The sequence below is a fragment of the Vicugna pacos genome, chromosome 17, assembly GCF_048564905.1.
Source record: "Vicugna pacos chromosome 17, VicPac4, whole genome shotgun sequence".
Classification (NCBI taxonomy): Eukaryota; Metazoa; Chordata; class Mammalia; order Artiodactyla; family Camelidae; genus Vicugna; species Vicugna pacos.
In genome coordinates, this window is record NC_133003.1 from 10,715,541 (window position 1) to 10,743,008 (window position 27,468).

Below are 27,468 nucleotides of genomic sequence, written 5' to 3' on the forward strand. Positions count from 1 at the left end.
CACTCCAGCCCGGGCTGCATAAAAGCCTCTCTGGCAGCGGGGCGGCCCATTTCCTTCCTGGAGGCGCTGGAGAAGCGTCGGTGTAAGAGAGGGACCAGCGCTCAGCCTGGATGGTGGGCGGGACAGCAATGACAGTGCAGGAACTCCACACCCACTGCGGGGTTTGTGGACGCGACTGAAAAGTGGGAGGCAGCACTGTTCACCTGACACACCCCGACACGCCCAGCTGCAGCCCAGAGCTGCGGGCGGCGCTTCAACCCGCTAAGCTCTGGATAGTTCAGGCTGCAACATGGCGGCCTGCCCGGCCATCTGCGCACGCGCATCTCCGCCGCACCCGCCAACCTGCAGCGCACGCGCAGTCCGCCCTCGCTCGCTCCCTCAGTCCCATCCCCACCCCCGCAGGCCCCGCCCCGCTCCCGTGCGCCGAACGCTCCATATCCGGGTTCCCGCCGCCGCTGCCACCGCCTCGCTCATTCAGCTTTGCCGGCAGCGGTGTGATTCCCGACCAAGATGGCGGCTGTGGGGCGAGTCGGCTCCTTCGGTTCCTCAACGCCGGGATTAGCCTCGACTTACACGGGCGGCCCCCTGGCCAACGAGCTAACGTCGGGCAACGGCGGCGCCGCAGCAGGCGACGACGAGGACGGGCAGAACCTTTGGTAAGGACCCCTGGCCCCGCGGACGCCCCCTGATCGCGTGCCCGCCGGAGCTCGGCGCCCGGCCCAGGCCGCAGCGTTCTCGGCCGCCCCCGCCCGGGTGCGCCGATGCCGGGGCCATCCGTTCCTCCCGCGCTGCGGCCCCGGCCTCAGCTGCGCCTTGCTCCCCGCCAGGTCCTGCATCCTCAGCGAGGTCTCCACTCGTTCGCGCTCCAAACTCCCCGCGGGGAAGAACGTGCTGCTGCTGGGTAAGTGGCCCCCGCCTCGCTCCGCCCTGCGCGGCCCCTACCCCAGCCTGGGTCCCGGTCCGCCCGCCCGCGTTCTGGCTCGCTTTGTGAGGACAGCCGGGCCTGGCCCCGCCCCGCCGCCTGACCTGTAGCTGACAGCTAGGGGAAGAAGGAGAACCGGGACCCCTGCCCCGGGACCTGCAGGGACCCGCCCTCCCCGGAGCCCTCTTCCTCCCTTGGGTGTGCGGGGGTGGCCCTGACAGCCTCCCCTGGGAAGGACGGAGTGCGATAGCCCATCTGAGAGATTCTAGTGGTTTGGGGTTTACCTGGAAAATAAGGACGGTTTTTCTTTCATGACAAAAATTGGTAGCAGGAGGCTCTACTCGGGACCTCCGGTGCAAATGGCATGCCATTAATATTTAATAGCGGGCTCTTTGTGTAATTGACAGAGAAGCTAGAAATGAGACCTGGTAGTCGTGATAAATGTTCTTATTTGATTCAGCTTTTACGGGTGCAATGGGCTTGTGTTGCAGCTGCCTTTTTTAACTGCCACTTATAATTATGAAATTTGTAAAAGGCAGTAGAACACCTTTCTAGTTTAGTCCCATCAGCCAAATGGATGTTAACAGGGAGAAATAGTTTAATGTCTCATCTCCTCATTGTTCTGTATCTCTGCTCTGTGGAAGTTATGTATTTTGTTTCTTTGCTGATTCTAGGGGTGGTCGTAGAGGACAGTGAGGGAGAACAATTCACAGGTTCACATTTTTGCCGGCTTAGCTCCAAAGTCATTTAGAGGAGAGATTTCCTTCATACTCTGTAGATGTGAAATTTTGAAGTTTGGCTTATAAGATGATGGTTACATTTTAAAACTTCGATATTGATGTCTCAAGAGTTTTTTTTATGTACATTTTAAAACAGGAAAGGAAACAAAGAAGTCAAAAGCTACTTGACAGGGTCTGCTTTTAATGGGAATGTTTAGATAGAACCAAATTACTAATTATTTTTCATGGACTGCTGCCAACCTACAGTATATGATTCTTGACGTTATTGAAAGTTACACGGAGCTAGTTGAAAAATTAGTTTTACCTGTTTTTAATGTGATTGAAAGTACCTATTTGCAGATTAACCTGGGTTTAGTCATGACCCTATCACATACTAGTCCTGTGATCCTAATTAAGTTTCTTGACATCTATGAGCCTCAGTTTCTTCATCCTTAAAACGGATTTTACAGAAATAATAATGCCTACTTCCTAGGGTTATGGGGAGAACTGAGTAAGATCATGTTTGTGAAGTGATAACAGCACCATGACATTTTTTGGTGGGTTTCTCTTAACTGGATTAGAAAATATTTTATCAGAACTCTAATTATTGACTTAGTGCCTACATAAGGACAGAGATAGATTAGGATCCAAAGCAAAAAAAGAAAAAAATCCAGAATATGTCTTAAATTTACTAATTTAAACAAATTACTAATAAATACTAAACTAAAATGGACCTAAGAAAATATGACCTCACTGAAGTGGATTTTTTTTTTTGGAAGTATAGTCAGTTTACACTGTTGTGTGAGTTTCTGGTGTACAGCATAATAGTTCAGTCATACATACATTCGTTTAAATACTCTTTTACATTATAGGTTACTACAAGATATTGAATGTAGTTCCCTCTGCTGTACAGTATAAACTGAAGTGGACTATATTTTAATTACTCTAAGTTAAATAAGACTTCTTTTCAAATACTGCCATTTTGTAAAGAATAAGATTCCTGAATTTTGTTTTCATTTTATGAGTTTCTCCCAATTATTCCTATGCATTAGTTGAGTATCTACATGGTTCTGTTTGTAGTGAAACGAAGGTGACAGTTTTGCTCATTTCTTGACATTCCTAATTTGCACTGAAGGTTGCACCAGGCTTTTTTTAACCCTTTTTTTAACCTGCCTTTGCCACTGGCATGTGGCTGAATGTACTCAGAGGCCCTAGACTTCCATCCCTCCATACTTAGAATAGATTAAATTTCCTTTTCTACAAACTTAATAGTTCGTAAAACTCCATCTAATATCAAATTACACAAGCTTGAAATTAAAAAGTTTGTATACAGTTGGGATTTTCATCGAAGTCCTTTTCAGCTTTGGAAGAAGCTAATAACAGATATTTATACTGATTACATAAATAGGATTAATCTTCTAGAATACCTCTAAAGATTTCTAAGAGACGTTTTACCATCACATATTACGGCCGCATTCAGTTTATGCTGGTGGAGGGAAGAAATACGTAAGTAGGGACTGTGGTTTTCTTCGTTATGAGTTTGAAGTTGCTCAGCAGGAGGATGCTTGGCCCTAATGTCTTTCATGAATTATGGTGATCTCTGGAGTCCCATATTTAATAAAACAAATCTGAGACTATAAAAAGGTTTTACATTTCCAGAAACAATGCAGACTTAGGAACCAAGGCCTATGTACCCTAAACACAAGTTGCGGTTTAACCAAACCTTGCTACTTGGCTTGTCTTCCCACTGCTTGTGGATGAAGAGTCAGAACTAGCAATGTATGCATGTGTGTGAGCCATTCTCCTAGCATTTTCATACAAATCTTAGTTTACTTCCTCTGCCCCTCTTCTCTCCTACCCCCTACCCCCAAATCTGGGAGGTGGATGTTCACACTGATTTATAGATGAGGTACTAAATTTTAGAGACCTCTTAAGTGAGTTTTCTGAGGTCACACAGCTGTAAGGACCCTGTATTCTGTGACTCTGGTGTGGCTTTCCAACTTGATAGAAGTTCCTTCAAGGGAGAAAGTGCCAGTTACTCTTCCTACTGCGTAACTTTTTTAAAAGGCTATCTTTGAGTGAAAGTACTAGTAATTATTTTAAAGTCAAGTCCAAATATTCATTGGATTCTGGGATGTAGCTTAATGAGGGACACCTCTGTTGCCGTGGCACTTGTGTTTAAGCAGTTGGTTACTCTACCTGGACCTGACCCCTAGTGAAACCCAGAAACACTATTGCATTAGCATTTAACCATTCTCTTTTTTGAAAAGAAACCATTCTCTTTCTCTTCCTTGTGAGAAGGAACTTGTTTGTTTTTAATATTAAAGGCAAAGCTTCTTGAGCATGTATTTTAAGTAGGACTTAACTTATAAATGGTCCTTTTGAGAGGTTTTTCATCTTTACCCTTTATATTAATCAATTCTTACTACAGTGATTGTAATTACACATATTTTATTTTTAATTGAAGTATAGTCAGTTTAGAATGCTGTGTTGGTTTCTGGTGCGCAGCATAATGTTTCAGTCATATATATATACATACATATATTCCTTTTCATAGTCTTTTTCATTATAGGTTACCACAAGATATTGAATACAGTTACCTGTGCCATACAGTAGAAACTTGTTTATCTGTTTTGTATATGGTAGTTAGTATCTGCAAATCTTGAACTCCCAATTTTTCCCTCCATTCCTCCTTTCCCCCCTGGTAACTGCAGTTTGGCTTAAATTAATAAAGTATTCCCTTGTATATGTGAACTGTTTGATTTCACCCATGGAAGAAATCTAGAGTCTGTATTTTTCCCTGAAGGCAAAGTGTGCAGCCAAAAAAGTCCCACAAAATGCTGATCATCACCAGAAACAAAACTAGCTTTTATTATGTTTGAATTATTGCAAGTAGAAAATCTCAAGAAATACACTATGGAACCAGATACCTGTTCAGAGAAGTAACTTACTATTATTACAAGGGTAACAATAGTTGCTCAGTAAATAAATGTTGAATCGGTGATGACCACCCTTTACTTAAAAGATTCATGGTTATTTCAGCTAGAGATACAGTCTGAACATAGGTTTAAGAATTGTCAAGGGTAGTTCATATATTTCCCCCAGTGCTGCTGTCAAAAACAGAAAACAGAGCTGGAAAAACTACAGATGTAGGCTGATTAGAGTGGTCATTCAGCTGATGTGAAGGCCACGTAGGAGAATGTTAGCAAAAGCACTTTGAAAAGTGCAAAACTGATGGGAGCCTTGAGTTAGAAAAAAGACAAGACTCAGGTTCATAAGGAACTCTGTTACTATTAAGTGAGTGACCAAGGACTAACCTTTTGGGGACTTACTTTTGTAAAGTCAAGGCAATGGCTGTTAGAAGGACCTCACAGATTGCCTCTTTATTTATTTGTTCGTCAGACATTTATTAGAGTATACTGTGCATAAAATGTTTTGCTGGGTCATCTGGAGAAAACAGGGCTTGCCAGGAGTTGGTCCCTGCCCTCCATCCTGTGGGGAAAGACTCAAAGTATATAAAAATCAAGTCAGTATGAAATAATTGCTAAATAGGTTACATAAGATTTTGTGGAAAATGTGATATCTGAGTAAAATTTTGCCAAGTAGGGTGGGGAGGAGTATCCTGCAGGCTGCAGGACTGAGAGTGTGTTGCTGTAGCTAAAAACCTGGTGAAAAGGACTAAGATGTGGAGGAGCCTATCTAGAGGCTCCAGGTGTGGGATGGTGGGCACATTACAGCCTCCTAACCTGTCTTATATACATACAGCCCCCTGATTCTTTCGTACTTCTGGGGTTAAAAGAACTAAAAGAAATGTGTAAAACACCGTCCTTTTAAAATTGGTATTCACTATCTTAAACTAAGAAAATAATACATGTTTCTTGCCAGAGAGAGAGAGAAAAAGTTTTATGAGGATAAGAAAATGAAAATAACACGTGATCTCACCACCTAGAGGTAATTGATGTTATTTTTTTTCTAGGTGTATAAGTGTTTTGTTTAAAGAATATAGGCTCATACCTTATATTTTCAAGTGAGATTTTTTTTAATGTATCAGAGAGGGTTTTTTTGCATGACAGTAGCTAAAGATTTCTTCCTTTTTAGTGACTAAATAATATGTATGGTTCTGTCATAGTTATAATTGATGGGTAAATAGGTGATTATTGTTATACCTCGTTTTCTACTTGCCAAGTATTATCTTTGGGATAAAATCTTATAAGTTGAATTGCTGGGTGAAAAGTGTATATATGTAAGTCTTTTTAGGTATTACTAAACAGTATTCTTGGAAAGCTGTACCATTCCGCATTCCTGTCATCAGTACGTGAAAGTTCTTGTTTATTTAGCACCATTGCCAACACCAAGGATTATTCATTTTAATCTTTGCCTTTCTGGTAGGTAGGTTAAAAATTGGCGTGTTAATTTAAAGGCATTTTAACTGTAGAATATATACTATGTTTGTTAATTAAGGACTGTTGTGTTAGTGTGACTTTAAACTTCTGGAGCATAGGAACTGTTAATAACCATTGGGATCAGCATTTGTTGGCCTTGGTTTATTGAATTAAACTCAGTGGTTTTTAGTTCATGTCTAGTCAGTCTGGAAGAGTGAGAGAAGTGATAAAAGATAAGTTCTGTTTTTTAGTGTAATGTGGATTGCTGAATGATGATATTCAAAGATGGGGCTTTGGCCAGCTGATGGGGTGGGGGTATCCTGTATTATGCCTGTGACTTGAGTGTTCTGCTAGGTGCTTTATTGTGATATGAGCATGTTCACTGTTTTGCAGAATGGGACTTTGAACCCCACGTTACAAGGCTGAGCTAGGATTCAGGATTGGGCTTGTCTAACTTTCCACTGTATGCTCACTCCTCGACATATTGGAGGGTTGTAGTCTTGAACAGCCATGCATAAATGTTTACTTACAATAACCGGGGGCAGGTGCTGCAGCTGGTTAACAGTTTCTCTCTGCCCTTGCCGGCTGAGGCGAGGGAGAAGATGCTCTTCGTGAGATGGGGAGCAGACCAAAGCCCCCCATCCTACCTAGGTCATCTGGATCACTTTTGGAAGGCTATCCGAAGGTCCAAGCCCAAAAGTAGTTCCAGTGACAACCCCTCGTGGCTCTTGTCATCAGAGCTTTCAGATGAAATAGGATGATTTATTTTATATCAAATTAAAAAATGTCAGTTTTACACTGTTGATATGTCACTTGGATAAAGAAGGAGTCTGGCAGGCTAGAATTCTCTCTAGTTTGATTATCGTGATGCTGTGGACCGTAAAGCTTCCAACAGAGGTTTGGAAATGTGAACCAGGGCTCTGCACAGAAAGCAGGTATCAGGCGCACAAACCTGTGCCCAGCAAGAAGAGTACAGTGCTTCCGCCTTCCACAAGGCAGGAGGGGACCCGGGAGGGAAGGGAGGCAGAGTGTATGACCGTTTGTCATCTCTGTCTGTCCTGAGCTGGGAGGAGAAGACTGGAGGCTGCTGCTCCAGGAACCACAACAGTGATAGTCCAGCATTGCTGAATTCAAATCCTGACCCTTCTTTAGCAAGTTACTTAATCCTTCAGATTATACTGTTTACCTTTTAGGATTATCGTGAGGATTATCTGAGATACTGTTTGTGAAGCACTTCCAGCAGTGGCATACACAGGAAACGTTCAGGATAGCTGTTACTAACACTGCATGCACTTGCTCATTTCTAGTGTATCACTGATCAAGAAGTAATGAATTATAATGGTCATAGAATTAAAATCCATCACCACAGAGATTGTCTGGTGTTACCCCCTCTATTTAGAAGATAGGGAGCAAATGGAAATACTAGATTTACCCAAGTTCACACGACTAATGGTGACAGTGTTATAGTTAGAAATCACATCTTCTAGATCTTCGTGCTTTTAAGTCATTGATTAAATTGTCATGATAAAGTTGATGCATATTACATCCTGTTGAAGTAGAGATTTGTTGGGGAGATCAGACAGTATTGCGAGCACACTTTTTTTTTTTTTTTACCACTGTACTGTTTTGGTAACTTTATGTGAAGTTCCAGGAGATTTTCTTTTGTAATCAATTTGGTTTTCAAGTTTGAGCTGAGAAGTGAAAATTGATGGCTGTTACTACTTTATGGTAAAACTGAAGTTCTTTTAAGCACTTGGTTCCTATACTTGGCTCAGAGACACTGACTTATTTGAAAAGGATTCAGACAGATAATTTGGAATACAGGCTTATGTGCTGTGGAGCATTTCACTATAATTGGATCAACAAATCTTTCCTCCTTTTGGTCTATCCACTAGGGCAAGGTTTGTCCTGTAGAGTATTTTTGTATGGCCGGCAAGCTTAGAATGGGGTTTGTTACATTTTTAAATAGTTTATTTTTAAAACATCTTTTAAAGTATACCTTCTTTAAGAAAATCTAATAGAAAAATGCAAATTTAGATAAAATGTTTAGAGAATAATTTTAACATGGTCACTGAAGGGTACTTTATAGAAGGATTTTCTTCTCAGTCTATTTAAACAGGAACTCTCTACTTGTATAAGTGTATGTTTGCAGATCATTAACTGTTTGGCTGGCACACTTAAAGCTGGTGTGTCTGTTTCACTACCAGCTAAAGGCCAAGAAATGGAAGATAAGGCTTTCTTAAAGTTCACAGACGATAGGTGGATGAATTATTTTGGCATTGTTTGAAGCCACACAGGCCCCATTGCCATACTTGCCACTTTAAAGGTTTATTAATTGTGATTTAAAGGTTTATTAAAATGAAGTATGTATGTGGTTTTTATTTTACTCAAACCGTTAGGCTCTGTGTTTTGTTTTCCAAAAATAATGTGGGATTTAGTGACTTTTGTATCTTCAAACAGTTCGGCTTGGCTGTGGTAAGGCAGCTGAATACTGACAACTTGGTACAGTGATGAGAAAGTTTTCCTAAGTTCAGTGAATGAGGTGTGCATACTATGTATTGATCTGTTATTGATGAGAGGTAGCCATGTGAGTTTTATAGATATGAGTGATGAATTATTGTAATGGATTGTGGTAAAGGCCCAGGACAAGCAGTGACAGGTGAGGTATAGTTATGAAGATGGAGACTGGTCGTGATTAAGCGAGATGAACAGGGTAAAGGATCTGTGTGTAGGGCAGGTGCATGGCGTCAGTGTGCATCTCTGTAGGAGGATTGGGCATGGACCTTGCACTGTGAAAGGAGCAGAGTTACTAGGCACTGGGGGTGCAGCAGACAGCAGAACACAAAGATGCCTGTTCCTCTGGAGCTTTGAGGGGTAGGAGTGACTAAGTTAAAAACAAAATTATGTTAGTAAGTCCAGTGGAGAAACATAAAACAAGAAGCAGTAGGAATGTTGGGAGGTTGTGGTTTTAAATGAGGTGGTTAGGGACAGCCTACCTGAAGAAGTGATATTTGAGGGAAGGTAGGAAGAAGCTTAGGCAACACATAGACTTCTGAAGAGAGTATGTTCCAGAGAGAGGGAACCGTGGATAAAGGCCTTGAGGTTGGAGCCTTACGTAAATAATTATGTGAGTTTGGGGGAAGATGGCAAGATGATGATACTGCTTTTGTGCATATTGAAATGTGAGTTATTTATGGGACGTCCAAATAGTGATGACCAGTAAGTAGTTCAGGAGAGACTGTGGCTGGAAGGAAGTCAGTGGGTCACCAGATTATAGGTGGTTTTGAAGTCTTGGGTGGAGAGTCCCCAGGAATTCCGTAGCGTGAGAAGGAACCCTGGGAAACACAGATGTTGGGTAGGGATGGAAGAGCAGCCTGCAAGAGAGGCTCAGGACCAGCCACCTGAAGGTAAGTGGCGGGACGGGAGAGGGTGGTGGTACTGTCGCTGTGGTAAGGGAGAGTCTTCTCTGACTTCCGTGTCTTCCTGATCTCTCTGCCAGCTCCCATCCAAGTCAGCCTTTGAGTACAGATCTCCCCACCCCTACCGCTAATGCATTAGTTCATGCCTACCTCATTTCTTGCTAGAACTCCAGTAATAGTCTATTGTCTAGTCTCCTTACTCCCAGACTTACCCTTCGCAGTCACTCTTCCACACCTTCATGATAGCAATCTCTCTCAAATACCTCAACAGTGTCAGTGACTCCCGGTTGTCTTCAGGGTCGAGTCTAACCATCTCAGCCTGGCTTGAGAAGCCCTTCATGATCTGGCATTCCCTGTTCTCAGTCTCTGGCTCCTTTTCCCCTCAGAACCTAAATTTCATGCATTCACATGATTTGTCCTTTCTAGAGGCCTCTGTAAATGCTTTCCTTCCTTCCTGGAATGAGCTCTCTATGATTCATTAACACTACAAGATTGGTTAAAGTATTAACTTTCTCTGCAAAGCCTTTTTGATGTCTAGACAAGACTAGAATCTTCCCTTAGGACCAGCATCCTGGTTTGTTGCCTGCCTCTAGAATAGTCCTAATGACAGTATCTTGAAATTGTTTCCTCTTTGTTTTCCCTCTCCAAGTTATGAGTTCCTAGGACAGCAACTTTGACCACTGGGTCTTTGTATTCCTAATGCTTGGCTTAGTGTAGTAAATGTCTAATGCAGTGGTTCTCCAAATGTGATTCTTGTGGACCTGCAGCATCAGCAACACTGGCAAATTGTTAGAAATGCAGGTGCTTGGGCCCCATCGCAGACTTAGTGAATCAGAAAGCAGCCAGGAGGTGAGGCCCAGCAGTGTGTTTTAACCAGCCTCCCAGGTGAATCTGATGCATTTTTGAGACCCACTCGTCCAGTGAAATGAATGATGGACAATACTGACTCAGAGGAATACACTCTGGACTCATGATGTGGGGGAGAACCTTTATGCTTGTAATCAAACCTTGGAAAAAGGAAACAGCCATGCTGTAGTCATGGCTGCAAAAACTTAAAATAGCATATGGAATTACGATTGACAGTATTTTTGATATCATGAATTTAGGCTCAAAATATGTTCTGAGCCTACTTACTTAAACCTTTAAAATTAGAGTTAGATAAGCTAAAAGGAAGACACAGACTTGTTGCTTAAGGAATCACTCATAATATCACCATCAGAGATAACCAAATTATCAGTGATTATTTCTAGCTGATATTATTAAGGTTTTTATTCTTTTTGTTTATGCTTAAGATTATCCACAAGTATATGTATCTTTTTATTCAGAAACCCTTATGTATAAAATACATATTTGAAATACTGAAAAGAAGGTGAAACAAACTCAGATTTTTTTAACCGCTTTAAAGGAATTTTCTCACTTTCTAACATCTAAAGTGGGAGTTAAAGAGATTAGATCAGTTCTGGGTCATATTAAGTGAAGTTTTATCTGACTAATTACTGCCTGTTTTTATGGATCTGTATTACTTTGAAAAGTCTCATTGAACATTTTATTGTTGATTTAAGCTTCTGTGATAAATCTAGGCACTAAGTTTTTGCTTGTAATACATAACTATGTTTCTGTGGGGTAATTAATTTTTAATTGCTGTTATTTTTAACTTAGAAGATTCCTTTTAGGAAAGTAGCCTGTCATAAGAGAAATCTTGTTTCTTTTCAAGTTACAGAACAGACTGACTCCTTTTTGCTTTTTTTTAAGTTAATGAACTATTTTTTAGAGCAGTTGTAGGTTCACAGCAAAATTGAATAGGAAGTACAGAGAGTTTACAAACATCCCTTGTCCCCATAAACGCACAGCCTCCCTCTCTGTTGACTTCCCACTCCGTGGTACATTTATTATAATCAGTGAACCAACACTGACACATCGTTGCCACCCAAAGTCCATAGTTTACAGGAGGGCTCGTTTTTTATGTTGTAACATCATACGGGCTTTGACAGATGTCTGATGACTTGTATGTACCATTATAGTGCCATACAGAATAATTTCACTGCCTGGAAATTCCTCTGCTCTTGCCTGGTCAGACTCTATTAATAAAGAAAGTTTTCACAGATCTCACATGGTGATTTAAATTATTTTCATTATGTCTAATGCTCATGCCTGTTGAGATGACCAGATACAGATACTTAAACTACAAAGCCAAAAACAAATGATAAATTAAGTGCCATAAAAACTATAGAACTGATAGAAGTTTAAATTAGTAATCAATATGATGAATGATGTTTTGTTGAAATTAAACACCAGTGTGAACTTAATAGTAAACAGAAGTATATGTATTTTACTTTTCACCAGTTAACTTTATGATTTCCATTTTCAGCATGATCACCATGGGACTCAGTGTCACTGTCATAGATACTATAGTTTTCAACCCAATCTGTTATTTTGATGAACCATTTTAATAGTTCACTGCTTCACTTCAGAAGTGGTACTGAAAAATAAGTACTCATTTAATGATAGATTCTTTATTGCCTAGTTAAAGCTACACTCCTCGCTATGAAGTGTTGGAACATGTTTCAGAACCAGTGTGACCACTACAGTTGAAAATAGTACTGGCTGCTCTGGGACACTTTCTTTTGAGTTTGGCGGGCCTGTGTGTCCACTCTCTTTTCTGTCTGCCACTCGGCCTCTGCTTGGCGTAGAAGGATAGCAAGCACCAGTGCAGAGGTGGACACTGCAGTTTTGTGACAGCATTTAGATGTAAAGATGATTATTCAGAAGATCCAAGATGTATATGATTATTTTAAATGCTTAACATGAAAATGAAAATAACTTTTAAATTCTCAAAGAACTCATGAATCTCTAGGAGTAAGTCCTTAGATCCAAGAAATTCACTTTTATTAAGTACTAATACCATGATACTGCTAATAACAAAGTAAGTCCAAGGAACAGTACTATGTAGTATTTAAATAAATTCACAGTACTAAAAAAAACCTCTCACTGAAACATTGAATAGCCAGTTTTAAACTTTTTAAACTTGTGCAATATCTTGTAATAACCTTTAATAGAAAAAATACGAAAACAAATATATGTATGTATATGCATCACTGTATATGCACCAGAGATAGACACATTGTAATTGACTATACTTTAATTTAAAAAAAAAAAGCTTGTGCAAAATTGTGCATATGATTTCTTGCTGTTGATATTTTTTTTAAGTGTACAGTTTATTTTTGTCTGTTTTCTCTACCCTTGTTTTTGCCCAGCTTACTACCTTCAATCCTCACCCCTCTCCCTTGCTGCGTATTTCTTACGGCTTCACGGTTCTGGTGAGGCTTCAGTCACAATTCCTTGCCTTGGTCAGTTTTGATGTCTTATCTATCCTCTACCAGTGGCCCATGGGTGTGCATATAACCCACACTGGGCCAGTTAGGAGTCTTCCTGAGAGTCTTCAGACTGAAAGTCTTTTGTTCCTTGTAGGTTAAACGGGGTTGACATAAGAGTTGAGCTTCCTAAATAATACCCACGGAGGAAGCCATTTGTAATAGGATAAAATTAACTTAATAAGAAGAGTAGAGCGACTGGGCAAGAGAATCCTGGAGGTGAAGCCTGCATCTTCACCCGTGCAGTTACCTAGTTATCTTCCATCAAATTACCCTTTTGGTTGAAGCTAGTTCCAGTTGGGTTTTTCACTTGGCACACTAGAAAGCACCTTTAAATAATCTGTAATAGAATTTTAAAGATCTGTCCTTTTTTACAGGTGAAGATGGAGCTGGAAAAACAAGCTTAATAAGAAAAATTCAGGGAATAGAGGAGTATAAGAAAGGAAGAGGATTGGAATATTTGTACTTAAATGTTCATGATGAAGACAGGGAGGGTGAGTGTCCTTTGCTTGTAAGTTACCTGAAGGCTTTCCAAGTTGCACTGCTGTCTGTATTAATCTTTGACTTTTCTGAATGTCATATTTTACTGGGAGTCCTGCTAGTCAGTAAATAGTTATGTTAGGGCATGCTTTTATTGATTTGGAATTGGAATTCCTATAGTGGCATTTTTAAACTTAAGGTATTCTGGAGTGCAAACTTTAGCTTTCTTGCTAACCTTAAAGAGTCTGAGTTTTTCTGTTCATTTTTCACCAGATAGTGAAATAATAGTGTCTTGTGATTATTTTGCTGACTCTTTTTACCTTCTCATTTTTTGACATAAAAATGTCATCTACTTCCCAACTTTTCTAATCTGGTCAGCCATTTTTTTCTTCTATAGATCGCTTGCCTTCTCATTTTTGTATATAATATCTTGAATATGCATGGCTCTTTCTGCTGATGGTAAGAATAGAAACATGTTATTTTAGTCTGTGGTTTGGGATTGAGAAATATGAAGTAAAGGATGCTGATAATCTGTGTTGACATTTAAGTCATTTTCTTGAATATTTGTTAGGACTTCACTGAATTGGTAGACGTAACCCAAGTAGTTGAATCTTGCCAAAGGAAACATCTCCAGTGGGGATGCCCTAAAATACCAAATAGTGTTGTTAGTTGGATGGTGAGACAGTTTTATCCTGTTGCCTTGGTAACTTCCTTTTGTCTGTTGTAGATCAAACAAGATGTAATGTGTGGATCTTAGATGGAGACCCATATCACAAAGGCCTCCTCAGATTTTCACTGGATGCCATTTCTCTGAAGGACACTCTAGTTATGCTGGTTGTTGATATGTCAAAGCCTTGGACTGCTTTGGATTCGTTACAGAAATGGGCAAGTGTTGTTAGAGAACATATTGACAAATTGAAAATTCCTCCTGAAGAAATGAAGGAAATGGAACAAAAGTGTGAGTAGTCTAGAAAATATAGATTTCAAAGGCAAAATGTCCTAGCTGACTATGATAATTGTTAAGAATTTTTTCACTTTGACCCTGGCTTAATGAAGGAAACATAATGTGAGTACTATTTTTGAAATTCAATTTGAATGATGTGCTAGGTTTTAATATTGTTTTATGTTGGAAACATACATAATGGCAGACTTTTCCCCTTTGCCAAAAGGTCATATGTGTTCATTTTGGAAAGGAGTTTTTCAGTATTAAAAAAAAAATGTGAATCTTTCTTCAGCTACTCATTTTCAGTAGTTTCATTCCTTAGTAAGTAGAACAATCTTACTAACCTTGTCAAAATGAAGTATGTCCATAAAGATGTTAACAGTGTAAATATAAAGATGTTAAGCTGGTTTTATTATTTACAAAGTACATAATGTATTTTGAACATGCTCATGTGAGTTGGAAATGTTCTTGGAAATTATGAAAATGATATGGGTCGTTTCTAACAAGTTGTCAACCAGTTTGTCACAGTTCTTAATTTCACTTAGAGCTCCTCATTTGCCAGTGTTGCACTTTGCTTAAGAAAATACACAGATGGTATGCTGCTGTTCTTGACTGTTGTTTGCTGGTAACTTTTAGGGGAAATTTGACAGCTTACTGGAAATTATACGCAAGGAAACAGTAAAAACTTAAGGGAATGTGTGTCCTAAATCATTGAAAATATGTCTCACTGCTTTTAATGTATACCTTTCTTTTTTCATTGGCCTGTTGCTTCTGGGGCTTTTCCCCCTAAGTTTATGCTATAGCAGTGGTTCTCAGTGTGAGATCCCAAGACCGGCAGCATCAGTGTCAGCACAGCTGGGAGCTGGTCAGAAATACATATTCTCAGGCCCCAGCCCAGACTGCTGAATCAGAAACTTCTGGTGCTAAAACTTGAGAACCACTGTTAGATTTCAGCCTCTGATTTGAAGGGTCAGAGCTGCCAGAGCTGCTAAAGTTATATGCAGGCCCCCGTGTTCCTGGAGGAACCTCGCTCACCTGTTCCAGACTCCCTCTTCCTTGACCCCATGTAAGTGTAGGACCGTTTTCCTCGTTTGCGGCTCTGTATAATACTCCCTCCTATACCGTCTCAGTCTGTGCTGTGGATAATGTGTTTCCATATTTGTGCTTTTGCCTTTAAACACGAAAAGCAGTCTTACAGTAAGGAAGTCCCTGTGTGTATCTCTGATTGGTTCCTTGAGAATTCCTTGAAGAGCAATTACTAAACCAAAGCATACATTGTTAAGGCTCTTGGTAAAGTCAAGTTAACCTTTTTTTAGTGAAGGTTTTGTCGGTTTAGCAAATGAGTTCTACAAATTTATCAGTATTGGTAATATCTCATATGGGGGTTATAGAATAAATATGGCCCAAGATTGCACCTAGGTAAAAAGGAGAAGAGTCTGGAGAAAGGAAGTTAGTATTAGAAAGTCATCTGGGACTGTCTTTTAAGTTGTGGAGTCCCCAACACACATATTTATTTTTCTTTTATCCTTTCAGTGCCCTTTGTGAATTAGAGGGTAGAGAGACAAAGCTCATTTGTGACTTGCCCAGAGTAATTTACACAGACTGAACCAGGCCTGCATTGAACCCCACTCTTTGGAGCTATTCAGTGTTTTGCCCTGCCTGCTGATAATTAATGTGGGTCCAGTATTTCTGTACTGTCTTTGAAATAGATTTCTCTAACCCTTTTTGTTTCTTACACAAGGCTAAATATGAACTCCAGTAAAATATGTATTTAGATTATGGCAGAGAACACTACCTGCTGAAATAAAAAGCAATTTCTAAACTATGTATAAAATTATTTACTTTGATTTTCAGTGATTAGAGACTTCCAAGAGTATGTAGAGCCAGGAGAAGAATTCCCAGCTTCTCCTCAGAGAAGAAATACCCAGGAAGACAAAGACGACAGTGTGGTTTTACCTCTGGGTGCGGACACACTGACACAGAACTTGGGCATTCCTGTACTAGTAGTTTGCACAAAGGTTAGTTTGCTTCCTACAGATTCTGCTGCTGGTATTAACCAACGATGAACAACTGTTTTATTTTCTAGGCTCCTTTTGGAGTTTGATACAAGAGTTTTCCTACATAACTTTTATTAACAAATAGAAATAATAGTTTAAAATATTGAATGATAGGCACATGTTCGTTTTGTGATCTTAATCATAGTTTCTTTGAAGGAGAATGTTAATTCAAATAGTCTATTTGTGATCAAGTTTCATTTTCCTCATTTCAGTTGTATAGTCAGTATAATTACAGGTAAGATGATAATTATCAACTTTATAAAATATTTTTTCACATTAACTTTTTATATACTAATACCATGATACTAGAAGATCATGTACTGAAAATAGACTTAATTTTTAATTTTAAAGACCTGTCAGTACTCATTATGTAAAGTTGATATGCAGCTATCAAGGGCCTTTTATTTATTTATTTATTGAAGAGATTCTGATAGGATTGCTGTTATAAAAACTCTGTTAATTTAGTTCTGTCACTGTATATACTTTACAATAAAATCAAATTTTCTTTAAGAATAATTGATAGTTCAAGTTCATCTTCTTCCCATTTGGTCCTAAGTATGTCTTTACTAATGTAAGCCATGGAATAGTTAAGAAAATGACAGAACATATAAACCCTTTTGAGATAGAAGATTATTAATTTTTTTTGTAATGTGAAATTTGCACATATAATTTTAATCTAGCTTAAGTTTTACTTTAACAGAAATCAATGACAAAGGAATGGGGGATAGCATTAAAATAATTAACTCAAAGTCTGTTGTCTGGTGTAGTTAATTGTTACTTACACCTTTTCCGTAAAACTGTTTTTAAATTCTCACAATAGAATCCTTGTGTTTGGTTTGTTTTGGTTTTGTTTTGTTTGGGAAAGAGCTGTTTACTGGCAGGTATTTTCCCGTTTTTACACCACAACTTGCCCCATGAAAAGCTCTTATTTTCCAAAGGAAAAACGTTAAGCCTAAAGGGACCTGAATCAGTATCAGATGAGTCACAGACTCATAAAATTTTCAAACCAGGAGAGATCATCTGCAGTATTTCACAGAATCTAAGACACCATCAGTTCTACGGTTTAAGAGCTTTTAAAATGTGTAGGGGGATGGGATAATGTGTGTCTCAGGATGGATGAAGAATATTGGTTCAGCTCAGTTTAAAGACCCTGTAAATTGAGATTCAGAGAGAACATGTTTCTTGCCAGTTCCTCATATTTCATTTAAAAATGTCTTTACCAGACTATCAATGCTTCACCAAAAGTGTCATAAGTCAACAGTATAATAATTATAAGTCTCTAATAATTTGAAATAATTACTGTCAGTGTTCTATAAAATGGACAAAACACTACATCATGTTTCTACAAGGAGAATGTTCTGTGATACTTATGTGCATATATACAAGAATTACACAGCAGATGGAACCCAGACTCATATCAGGTATAATAGACATTGTTAATTTTTAGATTTCTCAAATTTTTTGGTAGCAAGCAGAATTCAGAGTTGTTTCATTGATTGTACAAGTGACATTTCAAAAACAGCCTACAATTCCCCTTATTTGCTGTTGGTGAAATCGAAGTGAGGGTGTATAAAAGCACCAGAACAGAAATGGTCAGTTAAGAATCATCAGATAAGCAGAGGACAAAGAGGAAATAACATGGGGTGCACACTCCCTGGATATAGAGTGCCTTATAGAACCAAAATAGATTTTAGATCTTAAAAACTTTGATCTTGGACACAGTAGTTGAGTTAGCAAGTATGACCACCCATTATAAGCATATCCTATTATTCTTCATTTCTTTTTACTAAAACTTCCCATTGGTGTTCTCACCACATTCAGTGCATCATAGTCAGTGCTTTTTTTTTTTAATTGAGGTATAGTCAGTTTACAATGTTGTGTCAATATCTGCTGTACAGCACAATGCTTCAGTCATACATGGATATACATATATTCATATTCTTTTTCACCGTAAGCTACTACAAGATACTGAATATATTTCCCTGTGCTATACAGTAAAAACTTGTTCATCTATTTTATATATACCAGTCAGTATCTGCAAATCTTGAACTCCCAAGTGCTTTTTAAAGAAGTAAAATTATTCATTCGTTTTAAGGCGCCAGACAAAAGTCTCTAAATAGATAGGAGTAATCGATATTCTAGGTCCTACTGGTCAGTCACTGTATCAGAATGATAGTTATGTGATATTTTTCCCACCCAAAATTGAACTGTTTAAGTCATTATATTATTTAAAGTTAATTTTATATTGTTGTTGTTTTAAATTATTTTAACTCATCAGTGTGATGCCATTAGTGTGTTGGAGAAAGAACACGACTACAGAGACGAGCATTTTGATTTTATTCAGACACATATCCGGAAGTTTTGTTTACAGTGTATCCTTTTAATACATTGATTGTTGCAATGTACCTTAGCTGTTTGTTTTTTAAGTAAAGAAATTAAATTGATGGACTTTAGAAATTCCGTAAACTTTTCCCCTCCTGCCTCTGGTTGGAAATTTCATTTTGTTCCCAAATCATTTATATCTAGATATTTTGAGATATAAAAGCAAGTAATGAAATACATAATTTTGATTTGTTGTATTTAAAGTACCATGATTAAGAAAAATAATTATCAGACTTAATGTAGAAAATTCCAGTGAGCTTGGCTTTGTGAACCTTCTGATTAAAAACTGGTATTCATGTCTTGGGGGTGGGCAGCAGGGCAAGATCCATGTTTGGATCTGTTTGTTCTTATTTTTAACATGTTCAGGATGTTATCATCTCCACATACAGTCTAATGCAATGGTTCCAAAATCTGGCTGTGCCCTGAGACTTTCTGAATTGGAACATTCCAAGGTGAGGCTGGAGAACCTGTGCTAAATTTTAAAAAAACTTTGTGGGTGATTTTTGTGATCACAAGGTTAGAAAACCTATTGTAAGGACTCTGGTGTAGTCTGAGTTGCACGGATTAGATGAGCCAGTGAGTAACATTTGCAACTAAATGGTGGATAAAATGAGAGAAGGTGAATGCTTTTAAGAGAACTGCCTGTTGAAAATTTCATACAGCTCAAGTGCACTGAAGAGAGCTGTTCTCACTCAGTCCTCTTGAATCAGATGTTTTGCAGTTGCATTTCCCAACCAAAGCTTTTGGGTCTGAAAAGTGAAGAAATGATAGATATTGGGAGTGGATAGAAACAATAAGTAATCTACACACGTTTGTAGTGCATTTTTCATTGTCATTAATGGACATTTAAGGACCACTTAGAGCCTAGCTGAATAATGAATATGATCCCTTGACACTGGTTGTTTCCCGTTTTTCCTTCAGTGCTTTGTCCTCCATGGCCCTTTCTCTTGGCCCTTTCTCTTCTCACAGCATGTAATGGCTGAGTTGGGGTGAATTCAAGGGCATTTTTCTGCAAAAGAAAACAAAAAGTGGGAGTAATTGAAGTAGGTGTTGGTAGCTTTTTTGTTATCTTTACAGATTAGAACATTTGAAAACAAGTCTCTTTAAATGTTTATTGAATGCTATACTTGAAAGTGTAGGTATAGAGATGTAATCAGGAAGGAGACTGTCCGCTAAAATAATGACAGATCTTCAGGAGAGCCAGTTGATTTTAAAAGAATATAAAATGAGAAGTCACTTCAAGATAGTGTGTGTGTGTGTGTGAGATTGAGTGAGGGCAAAAATTCAAAATCATCTCTATTTAAAAAATTTAAAATTCGAATTATAATGCAAAATTTTCAGCTGTAGAAATCTTCCAGATTTTCCTAAATTGGTTCTCATTATGAGAAAGATCATTAAGGAAAAGGTCACATAATTGAGCTTTTAGTTAAGATGATGATGTTTGTTTCTACTGCGGTAAGGATTATGACAAGTAGTATTTAGCTATACCACTTTTAGGTTCATAAGCCTTGGTTCCTGTCCTAGAAAATGAGTATCCCAGTTCAGAAGTTCAGACATTCTCAGCGTTTCCTCTTGGCCTAAGTCACCATCTCTCTTGGGACCCAATGGCTAGTGCTAAGAGCGTGGTCCTGAGCAGTGGTCTTAAGAATTTCTGATAGCCGCTCTGACCACATCTTCTCTCAGTAGCCACTTTGCTCCTTTTTCTACACCTCTCTTGATCTTTCAGTCCACCTTGACATTTGGATAAAAGGTCGAAGTTAGAATCTGCTTTAATTACTACGTTAAACCTCCTGTGGGGTTGTATTTTTATTAAGTTTTGGCCACGAAATCCATTTTTGCTGTGGATCGTTTCTGAAAGCTTTGTGATGGTACTTGATGATTCATCTTCTCTGTTTAGTGGATCTCCCCCAAATCCTAATTCCTGGAGCTAGTAAAAACTATGAAGTGCTAGTGCAAACCATTTTTGTTGAAAAGGCAAATAGTTGTTGATAAATAATACCTCTCCTTCGTGAAGTTTAGGGAGGTTAAAAACAAAAACAAGTTGCCTCTTCACATCCTTCAAATATAGAGTTAGTAATGGTGTCTGTGACTAAATTTACCCTTTACTTTCTCATCTTGAGATTTTTGCCCTCCTAAGTTAAGTTAAATCAGTTATGTAGAGATTGTTTTATTTGCATTTTAGCCTGTATGTAAATATTTTGTAGTTTTGAGGTTCTTGATTACCATGTAATTAAAGCTTTGGAAATTATTTCTGAAACTAATATGCATAAATGTTAAGCTGAGGACACAGAATGTAATGTACCTGTTCATGGCATTTGTCCCACAGTTTCTTTAACAGTATTATTCAGATGGTGCAGCACTCATTTACACTTCAGTAAAAGAAAACAAAAATATAGATTTAGTATATAAATACATCGTTCAGAAACTATATGGATTTCCCTATAAGATTCCTGCTGTTATTGTGGAAAAAGATGCAGTATTTATGTAAGTACACTCTTAAGTATGTTGTTTTATCATGCATTGTTGCTACAGTTTGGTGCATCATCATTTTCAGTTTTGAGGTGAGACCAGAAGACTTTTCTATGATGTGTAGGTGAGACTCCGTTCACAGATTGTTTTATTTATAACTTGCCTTGATCTATCTATCATTGCCTTTTAGATTTACTGCTGGCCTGAGCCCTTTTCAAAAGGCTTGCTATTATAGCTAAACTATCTATTGGCTACATATATCATATATCTGCTTATTCTTTAATTGGTTATGATACATAAAGGGCCCAGTGAATAATTTAGACATGCTTTGAAAAGTAATCTGAATAAATTGGGAGGTAAAAATAATTACCACCCTCTCCCCCAAAAAACTGTAATGGAGGTTTTAAAATCAGGAAGATTAATAATTTTTAAGTGGAAATTAGTAAGCTTTAACTTGAGCATTATAATAAAACTGATTAGTTTTCCATAATTGGTCAAATTTCGCTTCATAAAAATGTTTCCCTTAATATGATCATGGAATGAATGAAAGAATGACTCTATAAATGCTTGAGACTTATCTTGTGCATTCCTTTCCAGTCCAGCAGGGTGGGATAATGATAAGAAAATAGGAATATTGTATGAAAATTTTCAGACGTTAAAAGTAGAAGATAATTTTGAAGACATCATAACTAAACCACCTGTCCGAAAGGTAACAGTTTTATTATATAATCTCAATATTTAGGCTTTTAAACTGAGAGGGAAGTCTGTAATTTTAAGATTGTAGGTAGAAAGGTAAGGGAGTCCTCTTTCAAGCTGTGAACTTTCCAACCTGGAGTTCAGCCAGAAGCCAAGAAAACCTTGCTAAGATAATCACATTGGCTTCTGTCCGATGAGACAGATCTTGGTCTCCTGCGCAGTGTTTGTTACTCACACTCACCCGCAGCTGTGCGGGGGCTTCCAGGTTCCTAGGTTTAATTTTAGTCTTGACTGTTGTGTGTCATTCTTAGGACAATTAAATCTGGTTCCAGAAGTTACTCTTCTTTCATATATCTTCATTTCATTAAGCTTAAGTGATGTTTTATGGTTAGATAGTATAGATATTTCTGAAAAGTTGTATAAAAATGAGGGTTTGCGTGTAGTATTTCTCATTGACTTTTAAATTGAACATGTTTCAGGAAAAAATAATTTTGATTTAACATATAATAAGATTCTTGATTACAGATCCAAACATTTACATTGAGCAATTAGAAATAAGAAAAGTAATGTCAAACAAAAGATCTATTGGTGTGGTATTTGGTTTGGATGTCTATTAAGAGAAATGCAAACATCAAAAAAAAGCAGCAATTTTTCCTTTTCTCTTTTTTACCAACAAAATTGTACTTTAAGTTTTTTATATATTTTACAAATATTTATTGACCCGCTGTTTAGGCACTAGGTGCTAAGTAGGAGGGCGATGCGATAGTAAATCAGTGTATCTGCCGTCTCTCAGGTGGTGGTAAGTGCTGTGCAAGTAAAGTCGGGCGGGTGAGGGGACTAAGGTGGGGAACGGTCAGTTTCAGGAGTGGTGAGGACATGTCTCTGATAAGAGGGGAGAATGTTTAAAGCAAAAGGAACTGAAGGTGAAAGTTCACGTGCCTGAGGCAGGGATGTACGAGATGGGGCTGGAGAGGCTGGAAAAGAGCCACCAGGAGGGCCAGAGTGGACGAAGACAGAGGGCACCGTCAGGTCTGGTGGGGCCTCATCATTAGGCTGCAGTCAGGACCTTGGACTCCATTCTGAGCGGGATGCAAAGTGATGGGGGAGCGGGCGGATTTTGAGCAGAGGAGTGATGTACTCTAGCTTCACCTTTTAAAAGGGTCACTCTGGCTGCTGGGTGGAAGATAGACTATGGTGTGCGTTGTACAGAAATAAAAGCAGGAGACACTTGCAATTACTTTTTTCCTAATTACTCAGAGACGAGAGTCATTATAATTTTATTTCAGCAAAATCAGGGGCAAGTTGCTTTTCACTCAGTTGGGATTCTGTTGGCCCCTGTAAGACACCTACCTGTTGTTTAAGCAGATTTTATAAGCGTGACTAATAAGCCTGTGGCTGTCAGGTTGTGCTGTCCAGTACGACAGCTACTAGTCACATATGGCTTTTAAATATCAAGTAAGTAAAGCCAAATAAAATTAAAAATTGAGATCCTCAGTCACACTACCCACATTTCAGCTGCTCAGTAGCCACAGGCTGCCATACTGGACAGCACAGATGTGGAGCGTTTATATTATTGCAGATAGTTACTGGACAGCTCTGCTGTAGGGCCTGAGGAAGGGCAGCTCACCCATGTGAAAATGGTGTAGGGCGTGTTTAGATTCCTGGTGTCTGTTTTTTTTTTTTAAATTAATCTAGAGAATAAGTTATTAATGGTTTTAGCACGGTGTATAAGACTTGCTCATTTACGCATTGCTCATTTCAGTTTGTGCATGAGAAGGAAATTGTGGCAGAGGATGACCAGGTGTTTCTTATGAAGCTACAGGTATGAAACGACATCAGAAGTAGACTTAGTGTGCTTTATGGTTAAACTGTTCTTGTTTTCTTTAAAAATTTTTCTTTAAAAATACAGCAATACATGCCTGAATGTCTAACCTAGAATTTGTGTGTGTGTTTCAGTCCCTTTTAGCAAAGCAACCACCAACTGCAGCTGGAAGGCCTGTGGTCAGTATTAGATTTTGACAAAATTACTAAAACGCAGTGCATACTGTTTTAGTTCCTTTTTTTCTTACTCATATACCTATCTCATATTGCTGTTCTTTGATATAAACTTGAATTAAGAATTCTGAAATTTGTGAAATTTAAAGATAAACTTCACTCCCTTTTAGAGTATTTAAATCACAAAGATGTATTTGGCAACATTCGTTACTGTGTTGACACGTTTATCTGTTACTTTATAAATCCTCACAGCAGCCCTATGAGGCAGGCGCTATTATTACCCCATTTTGTAGACGGGGAAATGGGGCTTTGGAGGACACTGTAACTTGCCTGAAATTATACAGCTGGTAGGCTAGGATGCAAATCCAGATCAGGACCAGATCTGACACCTAAGCTCATACTGGTAACCACCTCATTATTCAGTATGTTCCTTTTCCACTGAAAGGAAACTCAGTATTCCAAAACGTGATGGGTCTCTGGTATTCTGGTAATGAGGACATGATTTTGTCCACGGCTTGCACTGTAAAGGGACCAGCAGGAGAAATGGGGGGACAGTTGCAGAGTAGGTTCTTCTATAATAACTTTGGTGAAGTTGAAAGTTGCAGGGTTTTATAATTATGGCTTTCCTATTTTGACGTAGGATGCCTCACCCAGAGTCCCAGGAGGCTCGCCTCGAACACCAAACAGATCTGTGTCATCTAATGTTGCCAGCGTGTCACCCATCCCTGCTGGGTCAAAAAAAATTGATCCAAATATGAAAGGTACGTTTCTCTCTCTCTTAGAGAAAATGACAGGATACATTTAACAATAGAAATCCACCTAGAATCATCCCACCTTTTGCTGTAGCTGTTTTCATTTTTATACAATAGCTTCTAATCTTTGTGTCTACAGATACAGATACAGTCATTCTCCTAAGGCAGGTCATTGAAATTCGTATTTTTTTCCTATAATAGCTTAACTGCAGTTAACATAAAGGAAAAAAAAAACCTTATGCAGATTAGTTATTTCTCTAGGAATAATTGCCATATGTGGGGTTGGTAGGTGACAGTTTGTACAATTTTATGTCTTTTGATGATGTTTCTCAAAAGGATTGTTCAGTTTACATGTCGTCAACATTGAGTGTTGCAGTTTCCCCACAACCCAAGTGGCATTCTTTTAAATATTAACTAGTAAGAGCCTTTCCGCCTAGTATTTCCTTTCTGTTTATATTTTTCTTTTGTGCATTGTCTATTGCTGTCCTTTCTCCATTAATCTCTTAGAGCTTCCACTGGTTTTCATATAGGATTGGGTATCTTTTTATGCTTGAAATACGTTTTCTCAACAGTTACATTTTTGAAGAACCCCTTTCAAAAAGAAGATATATTAGCATCTAACACCTGTTTTAAATGCTTTTGGCGTACTTTTACTTAAAAATTAAAATAATATTTTATATTTTGTTACACTCAACACTTTGTTTTATATTTTGCTTTGTATATGAGTAGATAAGAGAAGCTACATAGCCTCAAAAAAATTAAACTAGACATGAATTTGGAGCATTTTCTTTGTGTGATTCATTTTCTGTGTATGATTAGTGTAGTAGTAATTTATAGGAAAATTTAATGTTTTGAGTTTTTAATCTTATTTTAATGTTTTATAGCTGGAGCTACAAGTGAAGGTGTCCTGGCGAATTTCTTCAATAGTTTGCTGAGTAAAAAGACTGGTTCTCCAGGAGGCCCTGGTGTTGGCGGTGGAAGCCCTGGAGGTGGGGCTGGAGGTGGAAGCAGTGGTTTACCACCATCTGCCAAAAAGTCAGGTACAGTTACCTGGCGTTTTTTCCTTCTTTCTTTTTTTTCTTTAAACAGTCTTACTGAGATATAATTTATATACCATGAAGTTTACTCATTCAAAGTGTACAGTTCAAAGTCTTAGTATACTTACAGAGGTATGCAAACCATCACCATAGTCTAATTTTAGAACATTTTCCTCTCCCTGGAAGGGAACTCCAACTATTAGCAGTTATCCTTCTCTGCCCGGAGGCCCCCTGGGCCGCAGTCTGGTATGTGTCTCATTAGATTTGGCCTTTCTGGAGATTTCATATCAGTGGAATCTTAGAAGATATACCTTCTTTAACATGTTTGTGAGGTTCATCCACGTTGTAGCATGTTTATCAATATTTTATTTCTTTTTATTGTTGAAAAAAAATCCATTGTATGGATATGGCACATTTTATTTATCCGTTCATCAGTTGATGAACAAAGGTTTTCATTTCTCTTAGGTATAGATCTAGCAGTGGAATTGCTGGATCATGTGGTAACTCTATGTTTAAGTTTTTAAAGAAGTGCCAAAGTGTGTTTTCCAAAAATACTGCACCATTTTACATTCCCAGCAGCAGGGTATGAGAGTCCCAGTTTCTCTGCATCTTTTCCAGCATTTCTTACTGTTCATCTTTTTTGTTTTTTGATGTTTTGTTGTTTTTGCTTAGCTGATTCCAAAATGTCTCTTTATTAGAGAGAGAGAGAGAGAGTGTGTGTGTGTGTGTGTAGTTTTTTAAGTTGAAGTAGAATTGACTTACAGTATTATATTAGTTTCAGGTGTACAACATAGTGGTTTAATATCTTTGTACATTACAAAATGATCACCACTTGTCTTTTGATTAGAATCATTCTAGTGGCTATGAAGTTGTATTTCACTGTGGTTTTGATCTACATTTCTGTGATAGCTAGTGTTGGGAACCTTTTCGTGTATTTATTGACCATTTGTGTATCTTCTTTGGTGAAATGTCTGTTCAGATTCTTTGCTCATTTTTAAATTAGGTCATTGATCTTTTTATTGTTGAGTTTTAAGTGTTTTTAATATATTGTTTGCTGGAGCCCAGTCAGATACAGAATTTGCAAATGATTTTTCCCCTTGTGTTGCTTGTCCCTTTACTTTTTTGATAGCACCCTATGAAGCACAAAAGTTCTGAGTTTTGATGAAGTCATTTTTTTTTCTTTTTGTTGGTTGTATAACTGCTCTTTAGACAGACTTTTCAACTCATTCTCCTTTTTTAATTGCACCTTCTTGCCACCCTTTTCACAATACTTGCAGCTACCATTTTTGAACCTTTTACAGGTTTCTGGGTATAAATTGAATTACTTCTTGGCTTCTCCCACTCTCAGTGTAGATGATGGCCTTTCTTGGGACTGCTAATTTAATTACCACTCACTCATCTTCTTTCCAGATTCCAAAATTTTGTTGCTGTTTTCTGTTTTACTGTTCCTATTGTCCTGTGCCCTTTTAAAAATATCTTTATGGGATTAAATGGCAGGTGCTAGTTTTACTTCTGTTTAGTAACAAACCCCACAATTTAAAATGAGGGAATTTATTTTAAAATTAAAGATGTTTATAACTTTGTATGTTAGATAAAGTTAATGAGACCATTGGCAATTTTTAAATGAGGAGACATTGGTGTATAAGATACTTATGTCTAAATCTTAGTTTCTTTTCCTTTAACGTAGGCCAGAAGCCTGTCCTATCAGACGTTCACGCTGAACTAGACAGAATTGCACGAAAACCAGTTACAGTTTCTCCTACAACACCTACATCCTCTACGGAAGGAGAAGCTTCTTGAAGATACCAAATAAAGCCATTTACTCAATTCTGGGATAATGTAAA

The 27,468-nt window shown here is 38.3% G+C and overlaps 1 protein-coding gene across 3 annotated transcripts; it reads left to right on the forward strand.

Moving 5' to 3' along the window:
* The first annotated feature begins 398 nt into the window (after window positions 1–398).
* DYNC1LI1 (dynein cytoplasmic 1 light intermediate chain 1) lies at window positions 399–27,468 on the forward strand. 3 transcript variants are annotated; one of them, XM_006200614.4, is made up of 13 exons: window positions 399–656; window positions 828–901; window positions 13,191–13,307; window positions 14,021–14,251; window positions 16,091–16,254; window positions 18,572–18,665; window positions 21,024–21,159; window positions 21,742–21,853; window positions 23,603–23,662; window positions 23,797–23,841; window positions 24,476–24,596; window positions 25,472–25,627; window positions 27,312–27,468. In XM_006200614.4, exons 1-13 carry the CDS (start codon window positions 511–513, stop codon window positions 27,422–27,424), a joined length of 1,569 nt encoding a protein of 522 aa, XP_006200676.1. In that variant the 5' UTR covers window positions 399–510; the 3' UTR covers window positions 27,425–27,468. The 3 variants fall into 3 exon arrangements, with proteins under 3 accessions (XP_006200676.1, XP_072797064.1, XP_072797063.1); XM_072940963.1 differs by lacking the exons at window positions 399–656; window positions 828–901 and adding an exon at window positions 1,163–2,198; XM_072940962.1 differs by lacking the exons at window positions 399–656; window positions 828–901 and adding an exon at window positions 8,493–9,430.